General features: G+C 39.5%; 1 protein-coding gene and 1 long non-coding RNA gene across 9 annotated transcripts in view; both read left to right on the top strand.

Moving 5' to 3' along the window:
• Positions 1 to 2566, top strand: part of LOC144040594 (rho GTPase-activating protein 12-like) — a 42933-nt gene extending 40367 nt beyond the window's left edge. For 2 of the 8 annotated variants that reach the window (XM_077554919.1, XM_077554920.1), the window contains one exon: positions 1016 to 2565. In XM_077554919.1, the coding sequence (XP_077411045.1) occupies positions 1016 to 1190 (175 nt within the window). In that variant the 3' untranslated portion in view covers positions 1191 to 2565. Of the gene's footprint in view, positions 1 to 1015 lie in introns of all 8 variants that reach the window. The other 6 variants (XM_077554922.1, XM_077554924.1, XM_077554926.1 and 3 more) reach the window with 4 other exon arrangements.
• An 11276-nt stretch (positions 2567 to 13842) lies between these two features.
• LOC144040596 (uncharacterized) lies at positions 13843 to 22385 on the top strand. Its single transcript, XR_013289774.1, has 7 exons — positions 13843 to 16309; positions 16401 to 16563; positions 16960 to 17022; positions 18100 to 18153; positions 19133 to 19186; positions 20146 to 20211; positions 21574 to 22385. It is a non-coding gene; the product is annotated as an uncharacterized LOC144040596 (long non-coding RNA).
• The last annotated feature ends 3148 nt before the right edge of the window (positions 22386 to 25533 follow it).

Genomic DNA, 25533 nt, shown 5'->3' with positions numbered 1-25533 from the left:
ATGGACACAAAATGATAATTTTTACCTTTCTTGTTCTTAGTTTGTAACCTTTTCGCATTGCTTTCTCTCTTGTTTTAAAAATGACTTTAATCAGTAAATACAACACAATGAGATATCCACGTAAAAGTCAGAGCACTGTTGGGTAACAGTTGATTTAAAAATTACTTAAAAGGTCAACACTTAAAATATATGAAGATTTTTTTTTTATCAAAACGCTATACTGTAATTCCATGTTGATGTTCATTAGAATTAGAAAGAAAAAAAAAGACAATTCATTGGCTCGGCCTTCTCGGTCCAACTTCAAAAAATAAATGCTCAACTGGCTTTTGTCGTTCAATGTGAATTTTTTTTTTTTTTAATCCTCTCCTTTATTTCAGTAGCATTTTCCAAGAATTTGGAGCTCAATTTGCATCATTAATTGTTTGACTGAAGCTAATCTCAGCTTGACTGTGAGGGGGGGGAAAAAGCACTCCACTGATTAAAATGACTTAAGTTAGTTGTAAGTATGTTTCAAGTTACCAATAGGTTATCTGATTAGCTTCTCTGCAGTGTATAAGAGGTTGCACATAAACATTTATTTATTTATTTTCCTACCCACCAGCAGTGGCATCATATGTTCTCAGTGACATTTGCCTCGCTTTCACATTTGCATTTATATGGCACCGCATTTGCTGTAATTTAGTACCTATGAAGTGGCGAAATTTACAGCGTGACATTCAGTGTATGGAGGACTCCGTTCTATCAAGCGGGCGGATTTGATCTTATTTTCTCTCCTCCATAAATATGTTATTGTTTTGTGCATCTTGCACGGAAGGATGTAGCTTCTATTTAAAAACCACTATTATTGCGCCGCTCTCGCCCGGAGCGCCGGCGGTGTTCCGAGGCTCGTCTTCACGCTCGGTGCTGAGACCGTAGGAGTGCTTGTAATCTTGTTTTTGTAGATGAAGCCCCGAAGCAGGGAATCGTTCGCCGCTAAAACCAAACCCTCAACCCGTCTCCTTCCCTTCCCACGCAGGGTGATAGACCACGGCGAAGCCAACCGCATGACCACCCAGGGCGTGGCCATCGTTTTCGGACCCACGCTCCTCCGGCCCGAGACGGAGACGGGCAACATCGCGGTCCACATGGTCTACCAGAACCAGATAGTCGAGCTCATACTGCTAGAGTACGAAAGCATCTTCGGCAGGTAGACAGGAAAAGGGCTCCAAACTTTTTGCCTTTTTTTGTTGTTGTTGTTGTTTTTGATTGAACTGGCAGCTGAGAAGTCCATCTCCTCGTTGACATGACCGTTTACATAAGCATGACAAGTTTATTGCACTTACCAGTTTTACGGAGATGATTTTATTTCACTTTTCCAGCTGCCGTTTCTTTGCAGAGGGATGACAACCTTACAGATGACCTCTTTTGATTTGAGTATTCAGGTCTTTTTTTTTTTTTTTTTTTAATTTCTTTATTGGTGCCGCAGTCACTGAATCCTATAAAACCTCCTTGTGTAGGGGAGCGTTGTAGGAAGCTGCTCCGGTGGCGTTAAAGGCAAACGCAAACCTGGTGATGTTGCCTGAACTGTTGTCGGTCTCTCTTGTTGTGGCGCTTTGTTCGTGACGCCAGTTAATGCCATAATCAGTGTTGTGTAAATGGGACGATGTTTTTTTTTTTTGTTTTGTTATTGTTGTTTCTGTTTTTTTGCACTTGGAAGAACTGGAGCAGTGTTTCACATTGTGCCCCATGTCCCCCCCACCCCCCAACCCTCACCCTTTAAGTGTTAACTCAACAGTGTTCGTCGATGGGAGTCAATCAAATCAAAACCTGCACACAAGCATCTTTTCGTCTTGCCACTTTGTACAGAAACATGTCGCGTCGCCGTGCTTGGGTGCAAGGCTCCGCGGTCTGTTTTGAACTCGAACGTGCGAGTTCAGTTAGTCCTGTGGCGCGGCAGGATGCATTTCCCAGGTCCTGCGGTCGCTTTTCAGCCACAGCGCAACGTTGTGTGGTGAAGAACCGCCGCTAAGCTAGTGACAAAACAAGGGGACGAGACGGCGTTTCATGGTCTGACGTATGGCAGTGGGCGGGTGAAAGCCTTTCAAAACCTTTACAGAGCGCATCGACTCTGACGCAAGCTAGTTGTTACAAAGTGTTCTGGTGGCTGAGGTTTGGTGTATCGTTGATTTTCCAGTTTGTATATTTGTTAAAAGATGTTGAAATGCAGATTGTGAAAAAGAGAAGGAAAAAAAACAAAAGACAGCTCTTTCTGTTCCTGCAGTGTTTACGTGTGATCAGCTGCACATTTGAATGTATTTTTTTCAGGTTAACTGCTGTTTGTGAAATTGCTCTGTCTAATAAAAAAAAGAAAGAAAAGAAAAATGAAATGAGTATTCTCCCGTGCATTTCCTGTCTCTGGGATAAAAGCTTGGCGTGGATGGTGGATGGAGACCATAAATGTAAAAGACACAAAGGTGAGTCTGCCGTTCGACTTCAATCAACTCTAAAGCTTCAGCTCCCTCTCTCCCTTAATTACATAATTGAATTAATCTACTCAACACTAATATCTTGGTTATTGAGCGGAGGGATTAAGCTTTCTTGTCGCAATCAATTATTTTCCTACCTGTTAATTATGGAAAGCACTTTAGTATATTTCTTGATATTTCTGAAATGTATGGCAACCTCTGCCACGCTGCTTTCATTAATCTCCATGCTAGCATTTTTTTGTCATTCCTCCACAGGTCATTCGTGGCTGCCGACCTGAAGGTTGCGGATTAATTGATGTCTAATTAGGTAATTGCCAGTATGCCAGCTTTGATTAAGAGGCAGCAGCTTTGGAGTGCTGAGCAAAGCTGCTTGCTTTTAGGCCCTTGGAGAAAAGCGTCACTTTGCGCTCCATTTGTATTGGCTCTGCGTGGTGCATTGAAGAATGTCCACCTTGCTTATTGTGTTTAATAAATAGCCAAAGTAAATTATAAAATAAACTGTCTTCAAGCTAATGTAGATTTTCATTGTTTGTACGCAGTATATGAAAAGTTAGCTTAGCCTGCTACATGCTATAATGTAAAGCTGATTAAAACTCACTTTTTAAAGAAGATTTCGGTCACTCCCAGTTAAAAATTGCTATAAAACTGACACCTAAAACAAAAGAGTAAAACAATTGTATATTTAAACACCAGAATATTCAACTAAGTCAGCTAGCTTAATGCTAACACAGCGCGGCAGATCATAAACAGGGCTAATAGAAATTAGCATCAATGGATGTTAGTCATATAAACCTTCAAACAGTTGCTACTTAAACACACGTGGAGCTTTAAAAACAAAAACAAAAAAAAACATGACTTATCTGTTTAGTTTGATGTTTATAGTCATAGAAAGAAGAATCACCATTCTCTTGTTTGACTATCAGAAAATGTCTACTGAAGCAACATGAGGAAGAAGAACAATACACATCACAAGGAAGCAAGTGAAGTGCAAGAAAAGGTACGGCCCTTCTCCTTTTAAAAAGCAGCCATAACTGTCTCGGATAAATAAATAGATAGCATGAAGCGGAAGCATTATCCGTCACGGAGCGCTGATACAGTCTAGCTTTGTATTTATTGCCTACTTAATGGGCTTGATTGCATTAGTGAAGGTAAGAAAGGGAAAGAAATCCACTGGCGGCGAAGAGGTACTCTCAGCACCAGCAATTACCTTATGTAAATCCTGTCCTGGAATGTTGATCCACTGCTATTTAAAATGCATTGGATTTCCATGGAAAATGATCCACTCCTGCCGCCTGAAGCTCATTAATAACAACGAGGAGCCCGCCTGACATTTGGAATACTTACATGCGCCGGCATGCGTGCAGCAACGCAGACTGTACGGTGGTTTGCCGTGCGCTCGAGCCTGACGAAGACATTGGGAAGAAACATGGCGGCACTCCAGTCAATAAGTTGCTGACGGGGTCCTTGACATGTGACCCTCAAACTGACTTACAGCATACAAGAATCGGTAATTAAACATTAGCTGTTCTTTGCTTGCCTGGCTTCATCCCACTTTTCCAAAATGGCCATGTTTGGATCATAGAAGACTCTAGTCTAAATTCTGTATACCCATCAGTCTGTGTGAATGCTTGTTTGGTTTTATATGAGGTACTTTGTCAGCCAAAAATAACATCAAAATCTAACATTTTAAAAACCTTTCACACAAAAACAGAAGCTCACACTAAACTCTACTCGGGTAGCAAAAAATCAAACACAAAATTTCTCCTGTTCACAAAAAAAAAAGCAGACTAATCACAAAACTTGCATTTCAACAAAACCTCTCACACTCACTAGGAAACCTCTCAAAAAAAACTACTCATCTTAAAAACTCAAAACTTAGCTAAAGCACATTACATACACATGGCGCAAAAACTTCACTCACACAAAAAACCTTGCATGAAAGTCTCCATACTGACCTAAAAAAATCTCTTGCTCAGCCTAAAGAAAACTCATCCAAAAAAAAAACTTTTACATGAAATGGAAAACCCCCACAACCACAAAAAAAAACTCACTCACACATACACACATACAAAAATAAATAAAAAAAACCTCATAAAAACTTAAACAACAAAAAAAAAAAACTCCCACAAAATTGTCACGCTCACCAAAAACACTTTCAGGCACACCCAGAAACTCGCACACATACCCCCCTTCCCCCAAAAAATTCCCCAAAAATTCACACCCTCTCACACCACAGCAAAACTCTAACATAAAAATTAAAATAAAAAAAATCAATCACCGAAAAACTCAAAAAACGTCTCGCACAATGCAAAACTTTCATTTTGGCATCCATTCCCAAAAGGTGATAAAAAAAGTCTTCAGCGTTGATATTCTTCATCATTAAAATGTACTCCATTGATTGATAGTGTTAGTTTCCCTACCTGTACATACTTTTGCAATACATCTGATGGCGTTCTTGCACTTTGAAATCTTTTTCAATCAAGCACCTTCCCCTCTTCGAGGTAAGCCGCAGCAGCCTCTGACTCATGCTTTAAAAGGTAGCGGCGAAAGGTATCGAGCTCTTAATCGCTGAGCGGTTAAAGCCTCCCGACCATTTTGTCTCTTCACGCGGCCACTTTGGCGAGAGCCCACCTGCAAATAAGGCAGGAGGGACGGGGCCGCCATTAATCTTTCATGCCCCATAATGGCATGTTCACATTACCTGCCCGCACCTCAGCCTCCGCCGAGCGGGCCGAGCCAGCGCCAGGATCGGGCCGGGAAACCATATGGAGCACTTCAAACGCTCTTAGCCTCCGCGCGCCCGGGCTGCGGTCGCGCCCATGAATTATAGAAATGATCTAATTGTTTTCTCATTTGGAAATTGTGAGGGCCCTCCTTTTTGCAGTTGGAACGGCGGCACGGGATCCAGCGCCGCCCGCCAACCTCCGACACGTTTGTTGATTCTGAGGCGGGCCGGCCAGTCAAAACACAGCCAGACCTGAAATTTGGGGTCGGGAAGGGGGATTGAGGAGGACTTTCAAGAGCAACGGCGCTGATCGGAAGGCACCTGTGGTTTGGACACGTAAATGCGGCTTTTGGCAGACGTTCAGTTGCGGCTCATCAAACATTCAGCAGTGGCTGGTTCCCGCTTGAAAAGAAAACATGAAAAATAGCGACGATAAGCCGTACTTGTGGCCAGTAAAGTTACGGGCAGAGACCGCTACAAGCGAAAAGATTAACAGAGAAATATAAGATTTAAGAGATACTTGACTATTTAGTCATTTTCAGCAGTAAGAAGTCAATATTTTGCCTACAATTAATTAGATAGCTTCATGTGCAATTAGCACCTTTAATTAAAAAAACACATTTTGATATTTGTTGTCAACTGGCAGAGGTGGCATATCCAGGTCCAGTAAGTAAAAAAAAACTTGCCAGTTTGGCGTTAGCGCCAGGTGCTAGCTCTCAAAGCTGGCAAATCCAAGTCCAGAAAGTAAAAAACCTGCCACATTTTGGCTTTCGCTCCCACATTCTAGCTAGCTAGCTCCCCGGGTGCTCATTTACCTGCTAGGGAGCTAGCTAGCTAGCGCAGGGTTTTTACTTTCTGGACCTGGATTTGCCACCTCTGCTAGCTATCTCCCCTTAGTGCTTGTTTACTTGCTAGGCAGCTAGCTAGCTAGCACAAGGGGTTAAAGTTAAACTGTGGCAGGGTTTTTACTTTATGGACCTGGATTTGCCACATCTGTGACGACTGGAAATGACATCACAGGTGCTCAAGTGACATCACAAACTTAGCCATGATTGGTTGTTACCTGAGCACACGTGATGTCATTTTCAGTCGACAGCAAGTGGCAAAATGTGTTTCTAAAGGTGTTGTACATGAAAAAATAATGAAGACAAAATATTAACTTGCTGAAAATGGCTAAATGAGTCAAGTAGCCTTTTAAAGATGGAGGATCAAGGCACACTTGAAACAAGCCTACTGGTAGTTGGCCCCATTTAGGGGTATTTTTGAAGGTCGACGTGTCATTGCTATGTTTACAGGACTTCCAGTTCTATCGTTGATATACTGAAACAATATCAGTACCACTATTAGCTACCAACTAGCAATAGCTAGGAAGTAATATCAGTACCACTATTAGCTACCAGCTAGCACTAGCTAGGAAGGAATATCAGTACCACTATTAGCTACCAACTAGCAATAGCTAGGAAGTAATATCAGTACCACTATTAGCTACCAGCTAGCACTAGCTAGGAAGGAATATCAGTACCACTATTAGCTACTAGCTAGCATTAGCTAGGAAGTAAGTGTGTGTGTGTGTGTGTGTGTGTGTGTGTGGGGGGGGGGGGGGGGGGGGTTTCTGCTCCTAACATGTTGTCATTGCAATTATTTTGTCTCTATGGGCCAGTGTCAGTCTGTGTTGCCTGCCCTGTTGTAGTTTCTCACTATGGCTCCCCACCTTTTTGTCTCATTAGCACCGTTAGCTTAAAAATGATAACGGTGCATGCCCCTCAGGTGCCACCCCCCCTACCAAGGCTCTAATTAGGACATCTTTACCACCGCCGTCTGATTGGAGGAAAAGGCCCGAGCATAATTACAACACAGACCACCCCAATCGGGCTGGGGAGAAGGATTTGGCCCCCAAACAAATCACATCAAAATTGAATTAAAGGCTCAAGACACCAATGAGACACGGCCGTCTTCGGAGGAGAGTTGCAATGTGAAATCAAACAAAGTTTTCCCTTTCCCCGCTGCAGGTAAACCTTTTTGAGAGGGCGGACTCGCCTGCTTCGCCAGCGCTCAAATAAGCTCATTGGATTTGCTCCCGTGCCAACATCTTACTTAATTAGCCGGCACACTTTTATGGGCATAAATCGCTTTTACATCACTGCCAACGGAGCGCACCGCAAAGTGGGTCGATCGTATATTATGTTGATCCTCCTTAGCGCGCTTCAAGCCATACATTACATTTGAATTTGCGGAAGAAGCCGGAGGGCCGCTGGCATCCTTCTTCTTTGTTGTGCTGTCAGAGCTAATCTCTCCCCAGGGGTCTCGGCGGCGGCGGCTTTCGCCTTCTCGCTTGTTGCTGCCCCCAGACTGCATGAGTAAAAAAAAAATAATAATAAAAAAAAGGGACGCGGGGATCGAGTCGAGCCAGGAGGGCACCCACACAGCTCTCGCCGTCACCCCTCCCCTCCCCCTGCCGTAAACCTGCCTCCCACCTTCCGCTCCCTCGGGGCCTCCATTTGGAGCGTTTGCGGGATGACATGAAAAAATACATGGATGAAAAATACAGTGAAACTTCCGTATCAGTCGTTTTTGTGCTCAATCCAAAGTATGAAAGGGGGAACAAGACTTGCTCAAATGTTGTTCAAACTACAGTGATAGATGGGGACCTGAAAGTAATTGCGGCCCTTCCTAAAAAGGTTTTTGACACAAGATGGCAGCAAAGTCTAAAAACGCCTCTATTTTTGTTTAAATGAAATGCCTCAACTCACCTTATCATAGTTCCTTTGTACCAGGATGCCACAAGATGGCGGCAAAGCACTACTTTTGTCTAAATTAAAGTCCACAACGAACATAATAGTTTCTTTGCACCAAGGTGGCAGCAAAGCACTACTTTTGTCTAAATCAAACGCCTCAACTCACGTCATCATAGTTCCTTTGTACCAAGATACCACAGGATGGTGGAAAAGCACTACTTTTGTCTAATTAAAGTCCGCAACTCAATTTTTTTGTACCAAAATGGCAGTAAAGCACTTTTTTTTGGTCTAAATAAAACTCCTAAACTCACTTCATTATAGTTCCTTTATATAAAGATAGCAGCCAGGCACTACTTTTGTCAAATGAAACTCTTCAACTAATTTCAACGTATTCCATTGGCGCCTCGATAACAACTTTAGATGGCATCAAAACACTACCTGTGTCGAAATGATACTCGACTCATTTCAGCAAGGTGACTTTTCACCAAGATGGTGTCCCACTTTGTTGGTTACTTGCCAGCAAGATGGCACCAAAGCACTACTTTTGTCTAAACGAAGCGTCCCAATTCACTTAAACATAGTTCCTTTGTACCATGATGCCACAAGAAGGTGGCAAAGCACTATTTTTTTGTCTAAATGAAATTCTTCAGTTCCTTGGCAACTAGATATCCTTAGATGGCATCAAAACACTACTTTTGTCTCAAACTCCTCACTCACTACAACATAGTTACTCTTCACCAGGAGCAATAAATATTGTTGTTGTTGCTTTTTTTTTAACCTTCAAGGTGCTCAAAGCACTTCAATGATACCAAAGCACTACATTTGTCCAAATGAAGCTACACAATTCACATTGACACAGTTAGTTGGTACTAAAGCAACTTGCCTAAATGAAACTCCTCAACTCACTTGGACATACTTGCTTTGCACCAAGATGGCGGCCTAGCACTACTTTTTGTCTAAATGAAGCTCCTCAATTCACTTCAACTTAGTTTCTTGCCACTGAGATGATACCAAAGCTCTACGTTTTTTCTGAACGACGCTCCACAACTCACTTTGACACTTTTGTGTATGAAACTCCTCAATTCACGACAACATTTCAAGATGGAGCCTAATGAAGACATTTTATTTCTTCTTTGAGGTTGCCTTGACGTTATTTAAATGTAAGAATTCCTCGTTAGGCGCGCCTCCCCCGCCTGACAGACTTCCAACCTTCACCTTGTCGTGCTTGTGTTGTTCCACTAGGGGGTAGTGAAGAGCATACATTCACTTGCATCCAAAGTTCCCTCGGATCATCCACCTACCTCCTCGCCAACCACCTCCACTCAGGAGCGGCGCTTTTTGGCAAACATCTTTTGAGCACACGCACAATTTTCTTTGCCACTATCCTCTCCACCGGTGCATCAGCATGAAAGTCACTCAGGTGATTCATGTCTTGCCAGTTTCTTTGTTCTTTGCACCCCCCCCCCTTCCCCCCACTCCTCCATGCCTCCTCTCACCCTGTCGCCCAGGCTAAGCTTTGTGGGATGGGGGTGGCGATTAAGGCGAAGCGAGGCGGAGGAGTGGTTGACCGAGTAGACCCCAGGGGTGGTGGGGGCGGCTTGCCTTGCAGCCCCCCCTCCCCCCCATCCCCATCCCCGGTCCCCTTGATGATGAGGTGGAGCCTAATTGATTTGTCAATGTGGAACCATCTGGCACGCAAAGATGGGCCTGCAACCTGTTCTCTCTGCGCTGGATGAGTGGTAAAAGGCGGGTCGGATTACTAATAATATTTTCAATTTTATGCTCTTTCCAACCCCCCCCTTTCTAAATCACACCTTATTTAATCAAGTGTGCCTTCCTTCGCTCTGTCTTTTATTCAACGCTGACTTTTTGGTCCCCTCAGTCGAAGGGCGGCAGAAGGCATGACACGGCCCCGAGGGCGCAGACCGCCGGCCACGTAGGAAACACTCGCAGCTCTGAGCTCCAACACACGGCCTGGGGGGGATCAAAAGGTCAGTGGTGCTAATGGGGAGGGGGGCGCCCTATGGTGTGTTAATAAAAAGAGCTGGAGGTAACGGGGACAGATGGGGAAGGAAGGAGCAAATGGCTGCTTACTCTGATTAGGAAAATCATCTTATTTAATTCCCCCCCCCCCCTTTTTCTTCATTTCTTCTGACCCCGCAGTCTCATTTTAGGTTCATTTGAACGCTTGCGATAAGAAGCACAAATGGAAGTGTCGGTGAGTTATACGACAATGACACAAATGAACTCTAATTTCTCTTTTATTGGATGTGCTGAGAAAGCACAGTTGGAGGCGCAGAAAGAAGCTGAACTTTGTAACGTACTTTGTGTCTAGTTGACCTCAAAGTGGTTTGGATTCGGCAGCAGATTTTGAGGGAAAAATCTGTCAAACTGTTGCAATATTATTGAAAAGGCTGAACAATTTTGGATGATAATCTAATGGTGGATTGTTTGGTGTTATTTTATTTATTTATGTTTAATGAGTGCCTTTTTTCCCATTTGTTTTAGGAGGCTTTATTGACATTACCTGGGCAACTAAATAACTGTTGATATTGTTTTTTTTAAACAGGTAGTTATTGTTTTTGTCTTTTTTTTGTAAGCCCATTGGAATTTATTCATTTATTCATGTTTATTTGTCTTTAGTTTTAATTTAGTGAAGACCTTTTTCCACCAGTAAAAATAAATAGATAAATAAAATCGTTATCCCACTGGTGGAAATGCGGCAGTTAAAAATGATTTAAAAAAAATATATATATATTTATTTATTTTTTGCCATCAGAAAGAAGCCCATTTCCGCCAGTGATTTATTATTTTTTTCTCCTCCCCACCATTGGATTATTTTTGTTAGTTTTATAAAGATCATTTCCTCCAGTATTAAAAAAAAAAAAAAACTTTTTTTCCTCCGTGGAGGAATGGGGCTTCTTAGAGTTTTTTTTTTTTTAAGTCTCTCTTTAAAAAAAAAAAAAAAGTATTTTTTTTTGTTCTTTTTCCCCCCAACTGGTGGGAACATATATAAAATAAAGCCTACCAACCAAACGGAAAAAAATAAAAATAATTTCAGCCTTTGTGATATGAACATTTTATTCTACTACATCGCAATGTTGATTTGAATTCAATTAATTGTTCAGCCTTATTATGGAAAGTTGAATTTAATCATATAGAATTAGCCGGCGTGGCCAGGCATGAGACTCATTATGTCACATTGTCATAAATCTTTACCTTCATATTCCAAACAAGTTCCGAAGTTGCTATGGCAAAAATCAAGTTGAGTCCTCACTAAATTTAAGCAAGTCCTTTATTTTAATCAATGATTCGAAGCGTACGACTTCTACTTCCGACACGGGCTGTGAAAACAAACCAAAAAAAGACTGATGCCTCAAGTTATTAAACGTTGAAACAGTTAGCAATTTCATACCACATTTGAGCAAGAAACATGACATGATTTGTTTTCACAGGCCTCATTAGATGACGCCGCTGCACAGATCCGGCCCCCGGGCCTTACGTTTGACACCAGCTCATTAGCTGCCCACTGAGGTGAAGCCTGTTTTTTTGTGCGGCTTTTGAGGCGTATTCCAGTCCGACCCTGGGGGGGGGGCGTTCACTTTGACAAATAAAAACAAGCAGTACAAATGTTCTACCACACGCCGCAGTCAAAGCTGTCAGCGGCAGAAGTGCGACGAGTTGATTTTGGCATCAGTCGATGATGACTTCATTTCAGATTTTAAGACTTTTTTTTTCTGCCATGTTGTGCGCCACTGAAAACCTGATTATTTGTCAAATAAACAAAGTTGTCCAAGATGAGGGGGAAGAAACACCTGAGGCAGGAAAACACACTGCCAACTTGATGTGCTTTGGAAATATTTGTTTTGATTTGCAACCCACTGAGGAGTTTGTCTTGAGAGGAGACAGATAAGACGGTGGCGAAACAAATGCCGCCTTCCCATCAACAATTTATCATGCGCATTATTTATTTTTCTAAAATAGCCTTGTAAATGCGTTTAACTACATTTAATAACATAAAGATGTAAGAGAGGGGGCAACGTCAACCGCGTGGGAGGAGTCAAATGTCAAGCGCAGCGACTGGACATGTTCAGATGAATAAAATAGGTGACCCGAACCCGAGCGCACTATAAACCGCTCGATCCGCCGACGGACTCCGAAGCTTGAATCACATCTGGATGTTTGCCGCATGACTTGTCTCATCTCCTGTTGGTCCACACGCTTCCCGTCCTCGGGGACGGACGGGCCCAACTGCCTGAACTCTCGTTGTGTAATCAAACCGATGTTTGACTTATTAGTCACCAATATTTGAACGCCATACTCACTTTCAGTTAAAAGACCCAAGGCTCAAAATGTAATAGTTTACAGGTCAAAATTAGCATTTTGCGACACATTTGAGCACGTTGAATAACAGCAAAACTGAGAATCAAACGTCGAGACGACCGCCAAAAGGAGGTAGAAGAAGAACAGCCGAAACGGGCCTAAAAAGCTCACGTCGGCTAGCTAGCAATAGCATCGACTCACTACTAGTGTGTGTGCTACGTGGTAGCGAATGCGCTACATTTACGGCAAAGTCGTTCTCACAAAGGGATGAGAAAAGACTGAGAAGCCATGCTAAATGCTACGCTAGGCTAAGATTGACACGGTTAGCGTGTTCAACCGTGATTAAGTGCTCAGGTGATTTAAGTTTACATTTCAACGTATGACTTGAACCGTGCTCAAAGTGGAGTGAATCCAAATTTGAAGAGCAACATTTCAGGAAAATAAGTAAATGTTGCGTTTTCATGAATTAGCTCGTAACAGTTACGTGCTGATAAAAAACGAAAATCATCACCGTATAAATGGCACATCTTAAAGGGTAACTGTAAACTTTATTGACAATATGTTATATGTGACCTTACTGCTAGTGGTGCGGCCATTTTGTCACTTGCTGTCGACTGAAGATGACATCACAGTTGCTCAGGGCTCAGGCAATGACCAATCACAGCTCACCTGTTTACTGAAGCCGAGCTGTGATTGGTTGTTACCTGAGATCTGAGCAACTGTGATGTCATTTTCACTTGCCAGCAAGTGGCAAAATGGACGACTTCTTTGACAAGAAACAAGAAAAGTACATATACATTGAAAATCCTTTGTGAATTTTCTTTAGTTGACCTTAATTTTTTTTTATGCCTTGTTATTTTTCCTTACCTTTATTGTTTAATTTTGGGTTTTCGGTTTTATATCGAGTTTTTTGATTTTTCTAATTATTGTGAATGTTAATAAGCAAAGATTCAAACTTTGAACTGTTGTTTCATGTCCTAATGCTGTGAATGTTAAAAGCAAAGTTTCAATAAAAAAAATAAAAAAGAAGTCCGCCTTCTGATATTGATTTAAAAAAAAAAAAAAGTTGTATTTTGCTCTTTAACTCATATTCTACTAACGTTATATTAACCCCTAAATATGTTTAGAACTACAAATGAACTTTTTTTTTTTTTTTGTCTACCAGAAAGTCACAAATCGCTTTTGCCCCCCCCCCCCCCCCAAAAAAAAAAGTGGCTTTGGAAATTGCTATATTTAGCGACAAAGGTAACCATTTAAAGCAGCGCAAAGAGATATTTTAATGACCTCCAGCAGCCAATGAGGTCTCAGCTTTTGAGATGATACATGATTTTTTTTTTTTGGGGGGAAGGGGGGTCGCCGCCGAGGAGGAGGATGAATGGACAATGGGATTACTTAGAACGCACGCACGCACGCACTGAACAAGGACGCAGGAGAGAGGTGAAATTATCACGTGTGTTGTGTGCATGTTTACTCGTGTGTGTGTGTGTGTGTGTGTGTGTGTGTGGGAGGACCAAAGCAGGTCGTGGGGAGGAGGAGGAGGAGGAGGAGGTGTGTGTGTGTGTGTGTGTGTGTGTGTGTGTGTGTGTGTGTGTGTGCGTGTGTTTGCCTTTGTGTATTATGAGGACATTTCACCTGAATACATGCCGTGCTGCAAGGACATTTTGAATTATGAGGACACAGCCCATGTCCTCATAATTATTTCAATGCAGAAGTGCTTCTAGGGCTGTAGAAGGCTTAAATCCAAAGTTTTAGCCAATGTCCTTGTAAAGCATAATTACGTGAATTTGTGTATTTTTGTGTATTTGATGGCGCCCCCTGTAGGAAGGTCCTTGTAATGCACCACTTCATGAATAATTCACACCAGTGTATATTTCACAGCATTTGATTGGCTGACCATCACCTGTCCCCACAATTACGCACGTCTCCATAATTCAGTTTTTTCTCAAAATGCTGTGTATTGTGAATGTTTGTCTGTAGACACAGAACCTTTTTTTTTTTTTTTTTTTGCAGCCACCAATTCCTAAGTAAATAATTAAATAATGAAATACCCTATGATATTTAATTATATATTTCAGTATTTAATTCTTTCAGTGGTTGTTTATTTAAAAATGTACAATGGTTAACAGCAGAGACAGAGAAACTGTCAGTGCCGTACATTAATTCATCATTTAACATCCCACCCTGCCTTTACAGTATAACATCTTTCTGTACACCAGTGGCCAAATGTTTTGAGAATGACATTGATTTTCTAAGAATCTGCAGTGCTGACTTATTATTGTTTTTTTATGATGGCAATTTGCATGTACATGTACTCCAGAATGTTATAGTGATTAGATGAATTGCAAAGTCCCTATTTGCCATGAAAATTAAAGTAATTTCCTTTAGTGACCTTACAAACTTTAAGTGAAGAAGGCTTCAGGGCACCCAAGAAAATCCAGCAAAAGCCAGGACTATCTCCCAAAGTTGATTCAGCTGCGGGGATAAGGACATCACCACCAGTGTAGAGCTTGCTCAGGAATGGCAGTAAGCAGGTATGAGTCCATCTACACCCATGGTGAGGGAGTAAGACTTTTGGAGGATGGCCTGGTGTGACCAGTGAAAAAGGGATTCCATAAACACAGACCAAAATAAGGAAAAAAGAGTTAAAGTTATTTTCTCTGATTAACCCCCTTTCCAACTGTTTGGGGCATCCGGAAAAATGCTTGTCTGGAGAAGAAAAGGTGAGCGCTACCATCAGTCCTGCTTCATGCCAACAGTAAAGCATCATGTGACCATTCATTTGCAGGGTTGCTTCTAAGCCAAGTTACTGGGCTCGCTCACAATTTTGCCAAAAAACACATGCATCCATTACTAAAGTATAGTACCAAAACATCCTCGGACAGCAACTGTGTGACAGCAGCAAGGTTATTTTATTTACTAAAGCAAAAAAACATTTTTGTTAATGAAAAAAATAATAATAACTTTTTAAAAAAACAAACTGAAATCACATTAAACGATTACAAAATTATCTATAATTCTAGCAATAATGTCCTTTGTTTTCGTCTGTGGTAATTAATTTAGTATATGAGCCTTTCGGGTTAATTTTAAATGTGATCTATTTTTTTTTTAATTGACACTGTAAATCATAGAACAATAGCCACTCTTATCAACAAAGTTCATAATCCAACACTGAACCAATTTGTTGATTTAAATGTGATTTATTATATTGCCCGGAGTACGGAAGTGACGTCATCTAGCAGCCCCGATAGAGAACCGCCCCCGGCTCTAATTACTTCACGAGAGGTGATGGCAGTGTAGCTGTGCTAATGAGGTAGGTTTGAAGCTCGAATTTTTCCTCCAGAAACTTGTTTATTTTAATGTTGGTCGCTTGTGTACATTGCTGAAAATGATTTATAATGCAAGTCCAGTGTAAGTGCAGCTAAGCTAACGTTAGCATACCTAACCATCTGTTGATTATGATGGTTGCAGCTAATTATTTAGAATTGCTACGCTTTTGTTAGCAACGGTTAGCTCAGTTAGCATAGCAGAGCTAACCGTCTGTTGAGTAAGATAAATGCTAATTGAAATTTTTAAGAGGAAAGCAATAACAGGCTGGTTTGATAGGCTGGTTTGTGATGTGAAAATATACAATGGTTTAGTATTACCAGTACAGTATAAATGAAGTATTGGTAAATTGCTGCATTTGTGTTTACTTAAATTTGTTCTTTAAATAGAAATATTTCAGTAAAGTCTGTAAAGTGTTCATTACATTTAATTTATGCAAATATTTAGCAGAGCTGTGCTATCCACTGTATTTTATTTTCGTTGGCACATTTACTGCACACTGCACAGGATATTATGGTCCACAGAAAGTCAACTTCAAAACATCTGCACCAAGTTACCTATCAAACTGATTGAAACTCATTTTTTTTCTATAGCTTTAGATCATTATCTTCAGTGAGATATGTCAGTCATGAGGCCACAGAGGGCAAAAGTTAAACCCAAAGAAGAGGTAGCATATTTTTCATCCTTAGGTAAAGACAGGGATGGCTTCACCATAAAATATATTAATTCATTCAAAGGTGAGTATTGGTAAAAGATTCTTTAGTATGGGCCTAGTTTTCATTACTGTTATAATGAAATATTTCTGTTGTATCCCTTTTTCTTTGTAAGGTCGAGGAGTGTTCAGTTCCTGCTCCTTTCAGAAGGGAGTCTTTCCTACTGAATATCGAGGAGAAGTTATAAGCAAACAGGAACGTGAAAACAGGCTGAGAGTGTATCATGATGCCCAGAAGGTTTTCATGTTTGAATTTCACTACAATGGAAAAACACTATGGTATGTTTATATGTATATTAATATATTTTTTTTTTTGGGGGGGGGGGGGGGTAATCGTGCAAGGTTTGACAAAACATAAAAGATTAATTATAACTCAAAAGCAAAAGTACATTCTTTTCTCAATATAATTTTTTTTGTTTTTATTTCATTTTTTTTACAATATTGTGACTTATTTTTTTATTTTACTTTTACAGTTATCGTGAGTATCGCTAACCTCACAATATCATGTTGATTATCATATCGTGATTGCTTATCATGACATTTGGATATTGTTTCATACATGTGACATACTAGAATTACTGGTCGCACATTCATGATTACATGAAATTACAGTATAGCAGTCTAGTCTTAGTAAGAATTTAATTGTATTGGTATTTTTCTATTCATCTACCCCAGGTTTCCACTGAAGCACAACCTGATGAAGACACCGCTATCACAGACTGCGCCAAAGTTGACCAGGTGACTAGATTTCTTTTTGAATGTTGTTGAAATCAGTTTTCAGAAGCAAGACATTAGTGGAGGGTGGAGATACTAGGGCTGCACAATATGTGGAAAATATCTTGGCGCACGAATGGCTCATGCAATATGTGCATTGCAAAGACGTGCAACAAATGGATATTGGATTGTTTGTATACTTTAGTCTGAGGCTAAGCGATATGGCCAAAAAATTTAATAAAAAGTCTTTTAAACCAACCATCCAGCATTCTGCCACCACTTGTGCAAAATTACAACTCACAATAACATCTGGATGTAACAGAACATTATAACAGTTTTTAATAATCCAGAAGACAAAATACATTTCACGATTTAGCAAATTTTCAACGATTCAATTTGAATTTAATTTATTCAATTAATTTGATTTATTGCCAGGCCCTACTTGAGTCTGATTTTGACCAATCAGAGACAACCTTAATTGCGCATCGCCATACAAGAGAATTGTATCGAGGAGCATTACTAACAAAAAAAACCTTATTTGGATAAAACTAGATCAAAATGAGCATGATTATTTTTCCGCACGTACGTGTATTTCTTTAATTAGATTATGAAGATATATATATTCGGTCCATGTTTAATGTCACAATAATCTCCATCACTGTATAAAACACCCATGTCGCATGTTTTGTCAATACTGTGCAGCCCTCGCAAGATACACAGTCCTCACAATGTCGTAGTTGTGAATAACTGACACTCTGAGGACAGTGTATTTATACACTGTGAGTTTAAAATACGTTTTGAGGGCTTGGAGTTACACATACAGTCCTCACAATTCATACTCTGGTCAGGTATGGACACTCTGAGGACTGTGTATTTTCTTATTTTTGTGTCATTGTGAAAAATAGACGTCACCAATTTACACAAACCTGTAGTGCAGACAGATTTATTTATTTATTTTTGTAATGGCAAATAAAATGAGTTTGCATTCACATTACTTTAACCTATTCATTAATCTGTATGTACTGTAACTGTGTAAATGCACAGGTACAGTCGTGTTACTAAGAATTTAATTTTATATGTATTTTTCTCTTTGTGTACCAGGTTTCAACTGACGCACAACCTGAAGACATAGCTGTCACAGACCAAGTTGACCAGGTGACTAGATTTCTTTTTGAATGTTGATGTTGAAATACGTTTTTCAGAAGCAAGACGTTGCACAATATATACAAAAAATATCTTGTCGCACGAATGGCTCATGCAATATGTCTGTTGCAAAGACATGCAACAAATGAATATTGTATTGTATACTTTAGTCTGACTTTGACCAATCAGAGACTACCTTAATTGCGCATCACCATACAAGAGAACCGTATCGAGGGGCATTACTAAAAAAAACGAACTTATATGTATAAGACTAGATCACAATAAGCATGATTATTTTTCCGCATTAACGTGTATTTCTTTCTTTGGATTATAAAGATCTCTCTATCTTTATCTTTATGTCTATATATCTATCTATATCTATATATTGTCTCTCTATCTCTATATATATATATGTATATTTGTGTATATATATATATATATACTGTATGTATACTGTATATATATATATATATATACTGTATATATAGAGTATGTATGTATTCAGTATATGTATAGATCTTTTTTTTTAGGTCCGTGTTAAATGTTTAATCTCCATCACAGTATAAAACACCCATGTCGCATGTCAATACTGTGTAGCCCTCGCAGATACACAGTCCTCACAATGTCGTAGTTGTGAATAACTGACACTCTGAGGACAGTGTATTTATACACTGCGAATGTAAAATAAGTTTTCAGGGGTTTGGAGTTACAGATACAGTCCTCACAATTCATACTCTGGTCAGGTATGGACACTCTGAGGACTGAGTATTTTCTATTAATTGTTTCATTGTGAAAAATAGACGTCACCAATTTACACAAACCACTAGTGCTGACGGATTATTTATTTTTGTAATGGCAAATAAAATGTGTTTGCATTCACAATACTTTAACCTATTCATTGTTCTTTATGTACTGTAACTGTGTAAATGCACAGGTACAGTCGTGTTACTAAGAATTTAATTTTATATGTATTTTTCTCTTTGTGTACCAGGTTTCAACTGACGCACAACCTGAAGACATAGCTGTCACAGACCAAGTTGACCAGGTGACTAGATTTGTTTTTGAATGTTGATGTTGAAATACATTTTTCAGAAGCAAGACGTTGGCACAATATATAAAAAAATATCTTGTCGCACGAATGGCTCATGCAATATTTGTATTGCAAAGACATGCAACAAATGAATATTGTATTGTATACTTTAGTCTGACTTTGACCAATCAGAGACTACCTGAATTGCGCATCGCCATACGAGAGAACCGTATCGAGGGGCATTACTAACAAAAAATAACTTAATAGGATAAGATTAGATCACAATGAGCATGCTTATTTTTCCGCATTAACATGCATTTCTTTCTTTGGATTATAAAGATCTCTTTATCTTTATCTCTATCTTTATTTTCTATATCTATCTGTCTCGCTCTGTCCATCTCGCTATGTCTGTCTGTCCGTCTCGCTATGTATACAGTATATATATCTATATGTATGTGTATATATATGTATATAGATAGATCTTTTTTTTTTAGGTATGTGTTAAATGCTTAAATAATCTCCATCATTGTATAAAACACCCATGTCGCATGTTTTGTCAATACTGAGCAGCCCTCGCAGATACATAGTCCTCACAATGTCGTAGTTGTGAATAACTGACACACTGAGGACATTGTATTTATACACTGTGAGTGTAAAATAAGTTTTCAGGGCTTGGAGTTACACATACAGTCCTCACAATTCATACTCTGGTCAGGTATGGATTCTCTGAGGACTGTGTATTTTCTTGTTTTTGTTTCATTGTGAAAAATAGACGTCACCAATTTACACAAACCTGTAGTGCAGAAGGATTTATTTATTTATTTTTGTAATGGCAAATAAAATGAGTTTGCATTCACAATACTTTAACCTATTCATTGTTCTGTATGTACTGTAACTGTGTACATGCACAGGTACAGTCTTGTGTGTTAGTAAGAATTGAATTTTATATGTATTTTTCTCTTCATGTGTACCAGGTTTGAACTGACGCACAACCTGAAGACATAGCTGAAGACATAGCTGTCACAGACAAAGTTGACCAGGTGACGAGATTTATTTTTGAATATTGATGTTGAAATCAGTTTTCAGAAGCAAGACGTTAGGAGTGAAGAGTGTAGAGTAGATGCTAGGGCTAAACTATATAACTAACAAATATAATCACAACAATTGTTTATGCAATGTGTATTGCCAAGACGTTAAAAATACTGTATCCAACAATACGCTTGTATGGGACTAAAATTTCTACAAGTCAACATTAAAAATATCTCAAATTTAAGATTTGTTGGCAGTTTGGTGATTTAGATTATGCACTGTAGTGATCTTTTTTTCCCATTAATTTATTTATGGTGGATTTTAGAGGTGAACTCGCTATAATTTATTATTATTTTTTTTTAAAACAGGAGTGTAAACATCAGGTAGTTTATTCACTTGTATCAAGCTTGGATAAATGTGCTTTATGTTTTGGACCTTTCGCTGCACTAGAATGGACTGGCATGATGGGTATTTTATCTTGTGTGTTATTTGTATCTGCAATGGATCTTTGTTTCACGCAACCAGGATTAATAGTGCAGGCATTTTCATTGAATGAATATAATTTAGTCAAGAGGATAAATTATGACCCATGTTTATACCGCTGTCTTTAGTTGCAAGCAGCTAAATGTTGAGCAATTGTCTCAATCTTAACGACTGTCTGACTCGGTAAAATAGAAAACGTCTACTGTAACTGAAGGACTGTATCACACAAGACCCGTTTTAGGGGCAATGCCATAGATTAAGCATATTAACTATCCCTCTTGTTAAATGCTTCATCTCATCTTTCGAATAAATGTGGTGACTAGATTTATAATAATCTTTAGTATATGCACAAACTTTAGGTTCTAAATGCTTTTCTAGTTTGCTCCAGCATCTGGCACATATCCCGTTGATTGCAAAAAAAAAAAAAAAGGCAAAACTGCTTGATGATGAAGACCACCTATCTTTGGTAAATGAACTTTAGCACATTAGCCCATCAATGGCGGGAGCGCTCGACACTTGTCTCAAGCTTCTACTTCGAGTGTAACATCACTAAGTAACAGCGAAGTAAAGCTAGTAAATATTTATGACCACCCGCCAAAAGGAACTTTAACCCGCATCCGGCAGGTGTCAATTTTAGAGCCGCTGTATATATGCACATGTATGTGTGCGTCTACTGTATATATGGATATCATTGGTGTCCTGTGAAAAACACGTTTCCATTTTTAGGTCGCGGGCTGCTCTCCGGTAGCAATCCTTCTTGGCGGCACGGCTTGTATCACGGTGCGCTTTATAGTCTGGAAAATATGGTGGATGTGTTTTTCACAGGACAGTGACAATATGTATATGTATGTCTGTATGTATGTAATAATTGTTTTTGTTTAAAAAATTAGGTTGCTGATGTATCCAGTTCAAGTGAGGATTCATCAGCAGAGGAATATGTTCCAGATTCTCACAGTACTTCGGACACTTCCTACATTGAACCTGTTTCAGAAATTCTGAAATCCGAAGGTATTCCAGTAATGAGCTATTAGAAAACTGCTCATCTTTAAGATGAGAGGTAGTCATGTTTTAAAGAATAAAATGTTCAATGTTCACTGACTCTTTTGCATCTGGTTTCATGTCTAACTTATCCATTACAAAGATGTGCTTGACCCAGATAACCTGTTCACATAAGAAGCATGTTTTATTAACATACCAGTTTCAGTCTGTCCTAAAGTTGTAACATGGTGCTCAAGGATCAGGTATGACTTTGCATTTCACAGTATTGTTATGCACAACAATGCGACCTTATATCAGGTAAGTCATTACACATCAATGTCATTTCAGTTTGTGTAACGTCAGAATGCCAGAACTTTCAAGTCACTTCAGTGACATGGTTGCTGTGTGTTGTGTAAACTTTGTCCTTGTAATGTGAGTTGGTCCTCATAATTACCATTTTTGCCATGGGCGTGGCTTATTTAGCTCATTATCTATGTCCTCATAATTACTGTTTTTTCAGGTTTTTCTTTTTTTTGTGCGTTGAGTTTTTTCAAGTTTTGAAGTGAAATTTCCCTGGACGACCCCCAAAAATTTTTTGGGGTGCAAGTCCCATCTCTCTGGCATTAGCGGAAAGGGGTGTCCCCGTAATACACAATTAAACAGGTTTGGAAAAAATGTCCTCATAATACACAGAGGCAAACCTGCGTGTGTGTGTGTGTGTGTGTGTGTGTGTGCAAGCAGGTGGGCGGTAGCTTTTCAAGGAGCGGACTATTTAATTGAATTCTTTTCAGCTTCTTGTTATTCCAGTCAGGACTGAGAGCTGTTCCAAGTTGTCCCAGCAGTGTGGGAGGCCTGGCTCTACCTGAAAACACACACACACACACACACACACACACACAAGAGGGCTTGCAATGTATTAGTGGTTACATTGGTGTTTTTCTAGCACTACTTGAGTCACAGTGTGGTAACGGGGAGGAAGTGGTGAAAATTACACCTGAGCCTTTAAAAAAATAAAAATGTGGTCACATGGTAACGCTATACTCGGACATAGCTTGAAGGCAGATTTATTTCTATAACTGAAACAATTCTGTAACTAGGTAACCGGGTGTAAAAAAAGGTGACCAGGATAGCGCGCGATGACCACATAGCACGAACGACGACACCTGAAACTTCAGCGGATCTCCCGGTTTAACGATTGGTTTCATATTGCCGGGTTGGAGGGTAATCCTGCCGCCATGTTTAAAGGTACGAGCTAAATGCGGCGCAATGACAATCCAATCCACCTTTATGTTACGCACAAGGATGCGGTGACCCTGGACTCTTTGGACCGCTTCTATAGGAGGCCACGTGGTCACGTATGGCGCACGTGTGACATTTCAGGAAGGAAAAAAAAACTCATAAATGTCACATTTCAGTTTATGTTACACTTTTCCACTTTTTCAGTCAATCTCAGATTATTTTAGACAGATAAAATAGCCGTGTTTTTTTTTTTTTATTTTGACTTGAATTTGTAGATATAGCAACTAACAGTACTAGAGTTTCATCAGGATTTGTAAAATGCTCACAGGCAGTTTTTACTTGTCGCAAAGACATTGCAAACATTCAGACCATTTTTCACCGTCTGCCAAGATCTTTTGAAACCTTTTGCGAACCCTGACGAAAACCCCAAATTGACACTGATTGACACTGGGAAGTGGGAATTCCCTGCACTTTTTATTAAAAAAATAAGAATATAAAAAAATAAAATGAAGAATTTGTTTTGAAATTTTGGAATACTATTTACAGTAGAAAACTTTTTTTTTTTAGGGAACTATTTACTTTAGTTTTTAATTTATCTTAACAGATGCTGATGTTTCCTGCATTTTTTGTTATTTTGAACAAAATTGTTGATTCTTTATATACGGAAGAGGATTAGGTTCAGTGAAGAGGGAAAAAAAGGGTTGGCAGGATTCTCACTTTACATATTCTCAGAATTCTGACTTTAAAGTGAGATTTCTGACTTTAATCTCAGAATTCTCATTTTATCACTTTAATCTCAGAATTCGGACTTTACTTACTTTAACCTTAGAATTCGGACTTTAAAGTGAGAATTCTGACTTTAATTTCTGAATTCAAATTTGATCACTTTTAGTCTCAGAATTCTGACTTTAATCTCAGAATTCTCATTATCCCTTTAATCTAAAAATTCTGACTTTAATCTCAGAATTCTGACTTTAATATCAGAATTCTGATTTAAATCCGACTTTACTCACTTTAATTTCAGAATTCTGATTTTACTCACTTTAATCTCAGAATTCTGACTTTAATCTCAGAATTCTCATTTTATCACTTTAACTCATTCACTGCCATTGACAGCAATAGACGTCAAATATTAATTTGAACTGAATTATTTTAACATTTTTTTCTATTTTTGTTAACAACCGTATCAAAGCCTAGAATTTATTTTTTGTACAGTTAGAACAGATATAAAATTTGTGATTAATCTTGAGTTAACTAGTGAAGTCATGCGATTAATTACGATTACAAATTTTAATCACCTGATGCCCCTAATTTTTTTTGAATAATTTTCTTTATTTATTTATAATTTTTTTAAATAATCTTTTTTCTTTTCTTTTTTTTTAAAGAAAATAATATTTTAAAAAATTAGGGGCATCGGGTGATTAAAATTTGTAATCGTAATTAATCGCATGACTTCACTAGTTAACCCACGATTAATCACAAATTTTATATCTGTTCTAATACAATAAAAAATATTCTAGGTATTCATACTCTTTTTAAACAAAAGTGGGGAAAAATTAGGTCAAATAAATTTTTGACGTCTATTGCCGTCGATGGCAGTGAATGAGTTAATCTCAGAAGTCTGACTTTGACCTCAGAATTCAAATTTTCTCACTTTTAATCTCAGAATTCTGACTTTAATCTCAGAATTCTCATTTTATCACTTCAATCTCAGAATTCGGAATTTTATCTGATTTTTCTCACTTTAATCTCAGAATTTTGACTTTGTGACGTAAAGATATGAATTGTGTGTGTGTGTGGGGGGGGGGTGTCAGAGAATAAAGTCAGCAAGCGGTCTCCTTGACTCCGTTTTAACTATCACTAGTTTTCAACTATATACAAAGATGATCCCCGCCCCCCGAGATTTCTCAGTACCTGTTGCTAGCATCAAATTCAAAACGTGTCCCCGGTGTTGTGGTAAATTAACGGCATGTTCAGTGAGCTTGTGCTGACCTCCACGTTTAAAAAATGCCAACAATTTATCCGGTGAATCGCTTTTATTAACTCGGCCCTTCACACTTGAGACGTCACTGCGAGCGTCGCGCTATTTGCCGCTCAAGTAAATGAACCTGACCACAAGCGACTGCTATTTCCTCAACGCGAGCTTCATTTTCCTCCTCCTCGGATTTTCTCTAAATTTCCCCGGGGAGCGTCAGTCCCCCGGGCTTGGCGGCGTGTCAGAGTCCCGGCAGCCGCCATACTTCATCAGGCCCTTCGCGCCATTATTGGCAAGCGCGCTCCATATCCTCTTAGCAGTTATAGCTTTTCAATTTTCCTTTGAAATGCTGAGAGCAGCAGAACATAGGGCAATATCTCCACTTTTGAGTCGCGGGTGCCAGTGGAAGCCTGTTCACACACACACACACACACACGCAGGCGCGGATTCTGCGCAAGCAGCTGCAGGCGCTACACACTCGTTGACCTTTCCGGAGCTTCGAGCGACGCTTTGTGACCACTGTTACAAGACGTTGGTAATAGGCACAATTACAAGATGCTGTTTGACAGTTTGACACAATAATGTTGTGCTGCGAGCTGTCCTATAAAAGCGTCATCTCTCCACTTTCCCTCCGTTCCCGCAGCCGGCTCTCTGGGGA

Source organism: Vanacampus margaritifer, chromosome 20, assembly GCF_051991255.1.
Source record: "Vanacampus margaritifer isolate UIUO_Vmar chromosome 20, RoL_Vmar_1.0, whole genome shotgun sequence".
NCBI classification, from domain to species: domain Eukaryota; kingdom Metazoa; phylum Chordata; class Actinopteri; order Syngnathiformes; family Syngnathidae; genus Vanacampus; species Vanacampus margaritifer.
The sequence above is the reverse complement of the archived record's forward strand: the minus strand, read 5'-3'. Positions and strand labels throughout refer to the sequence as shown.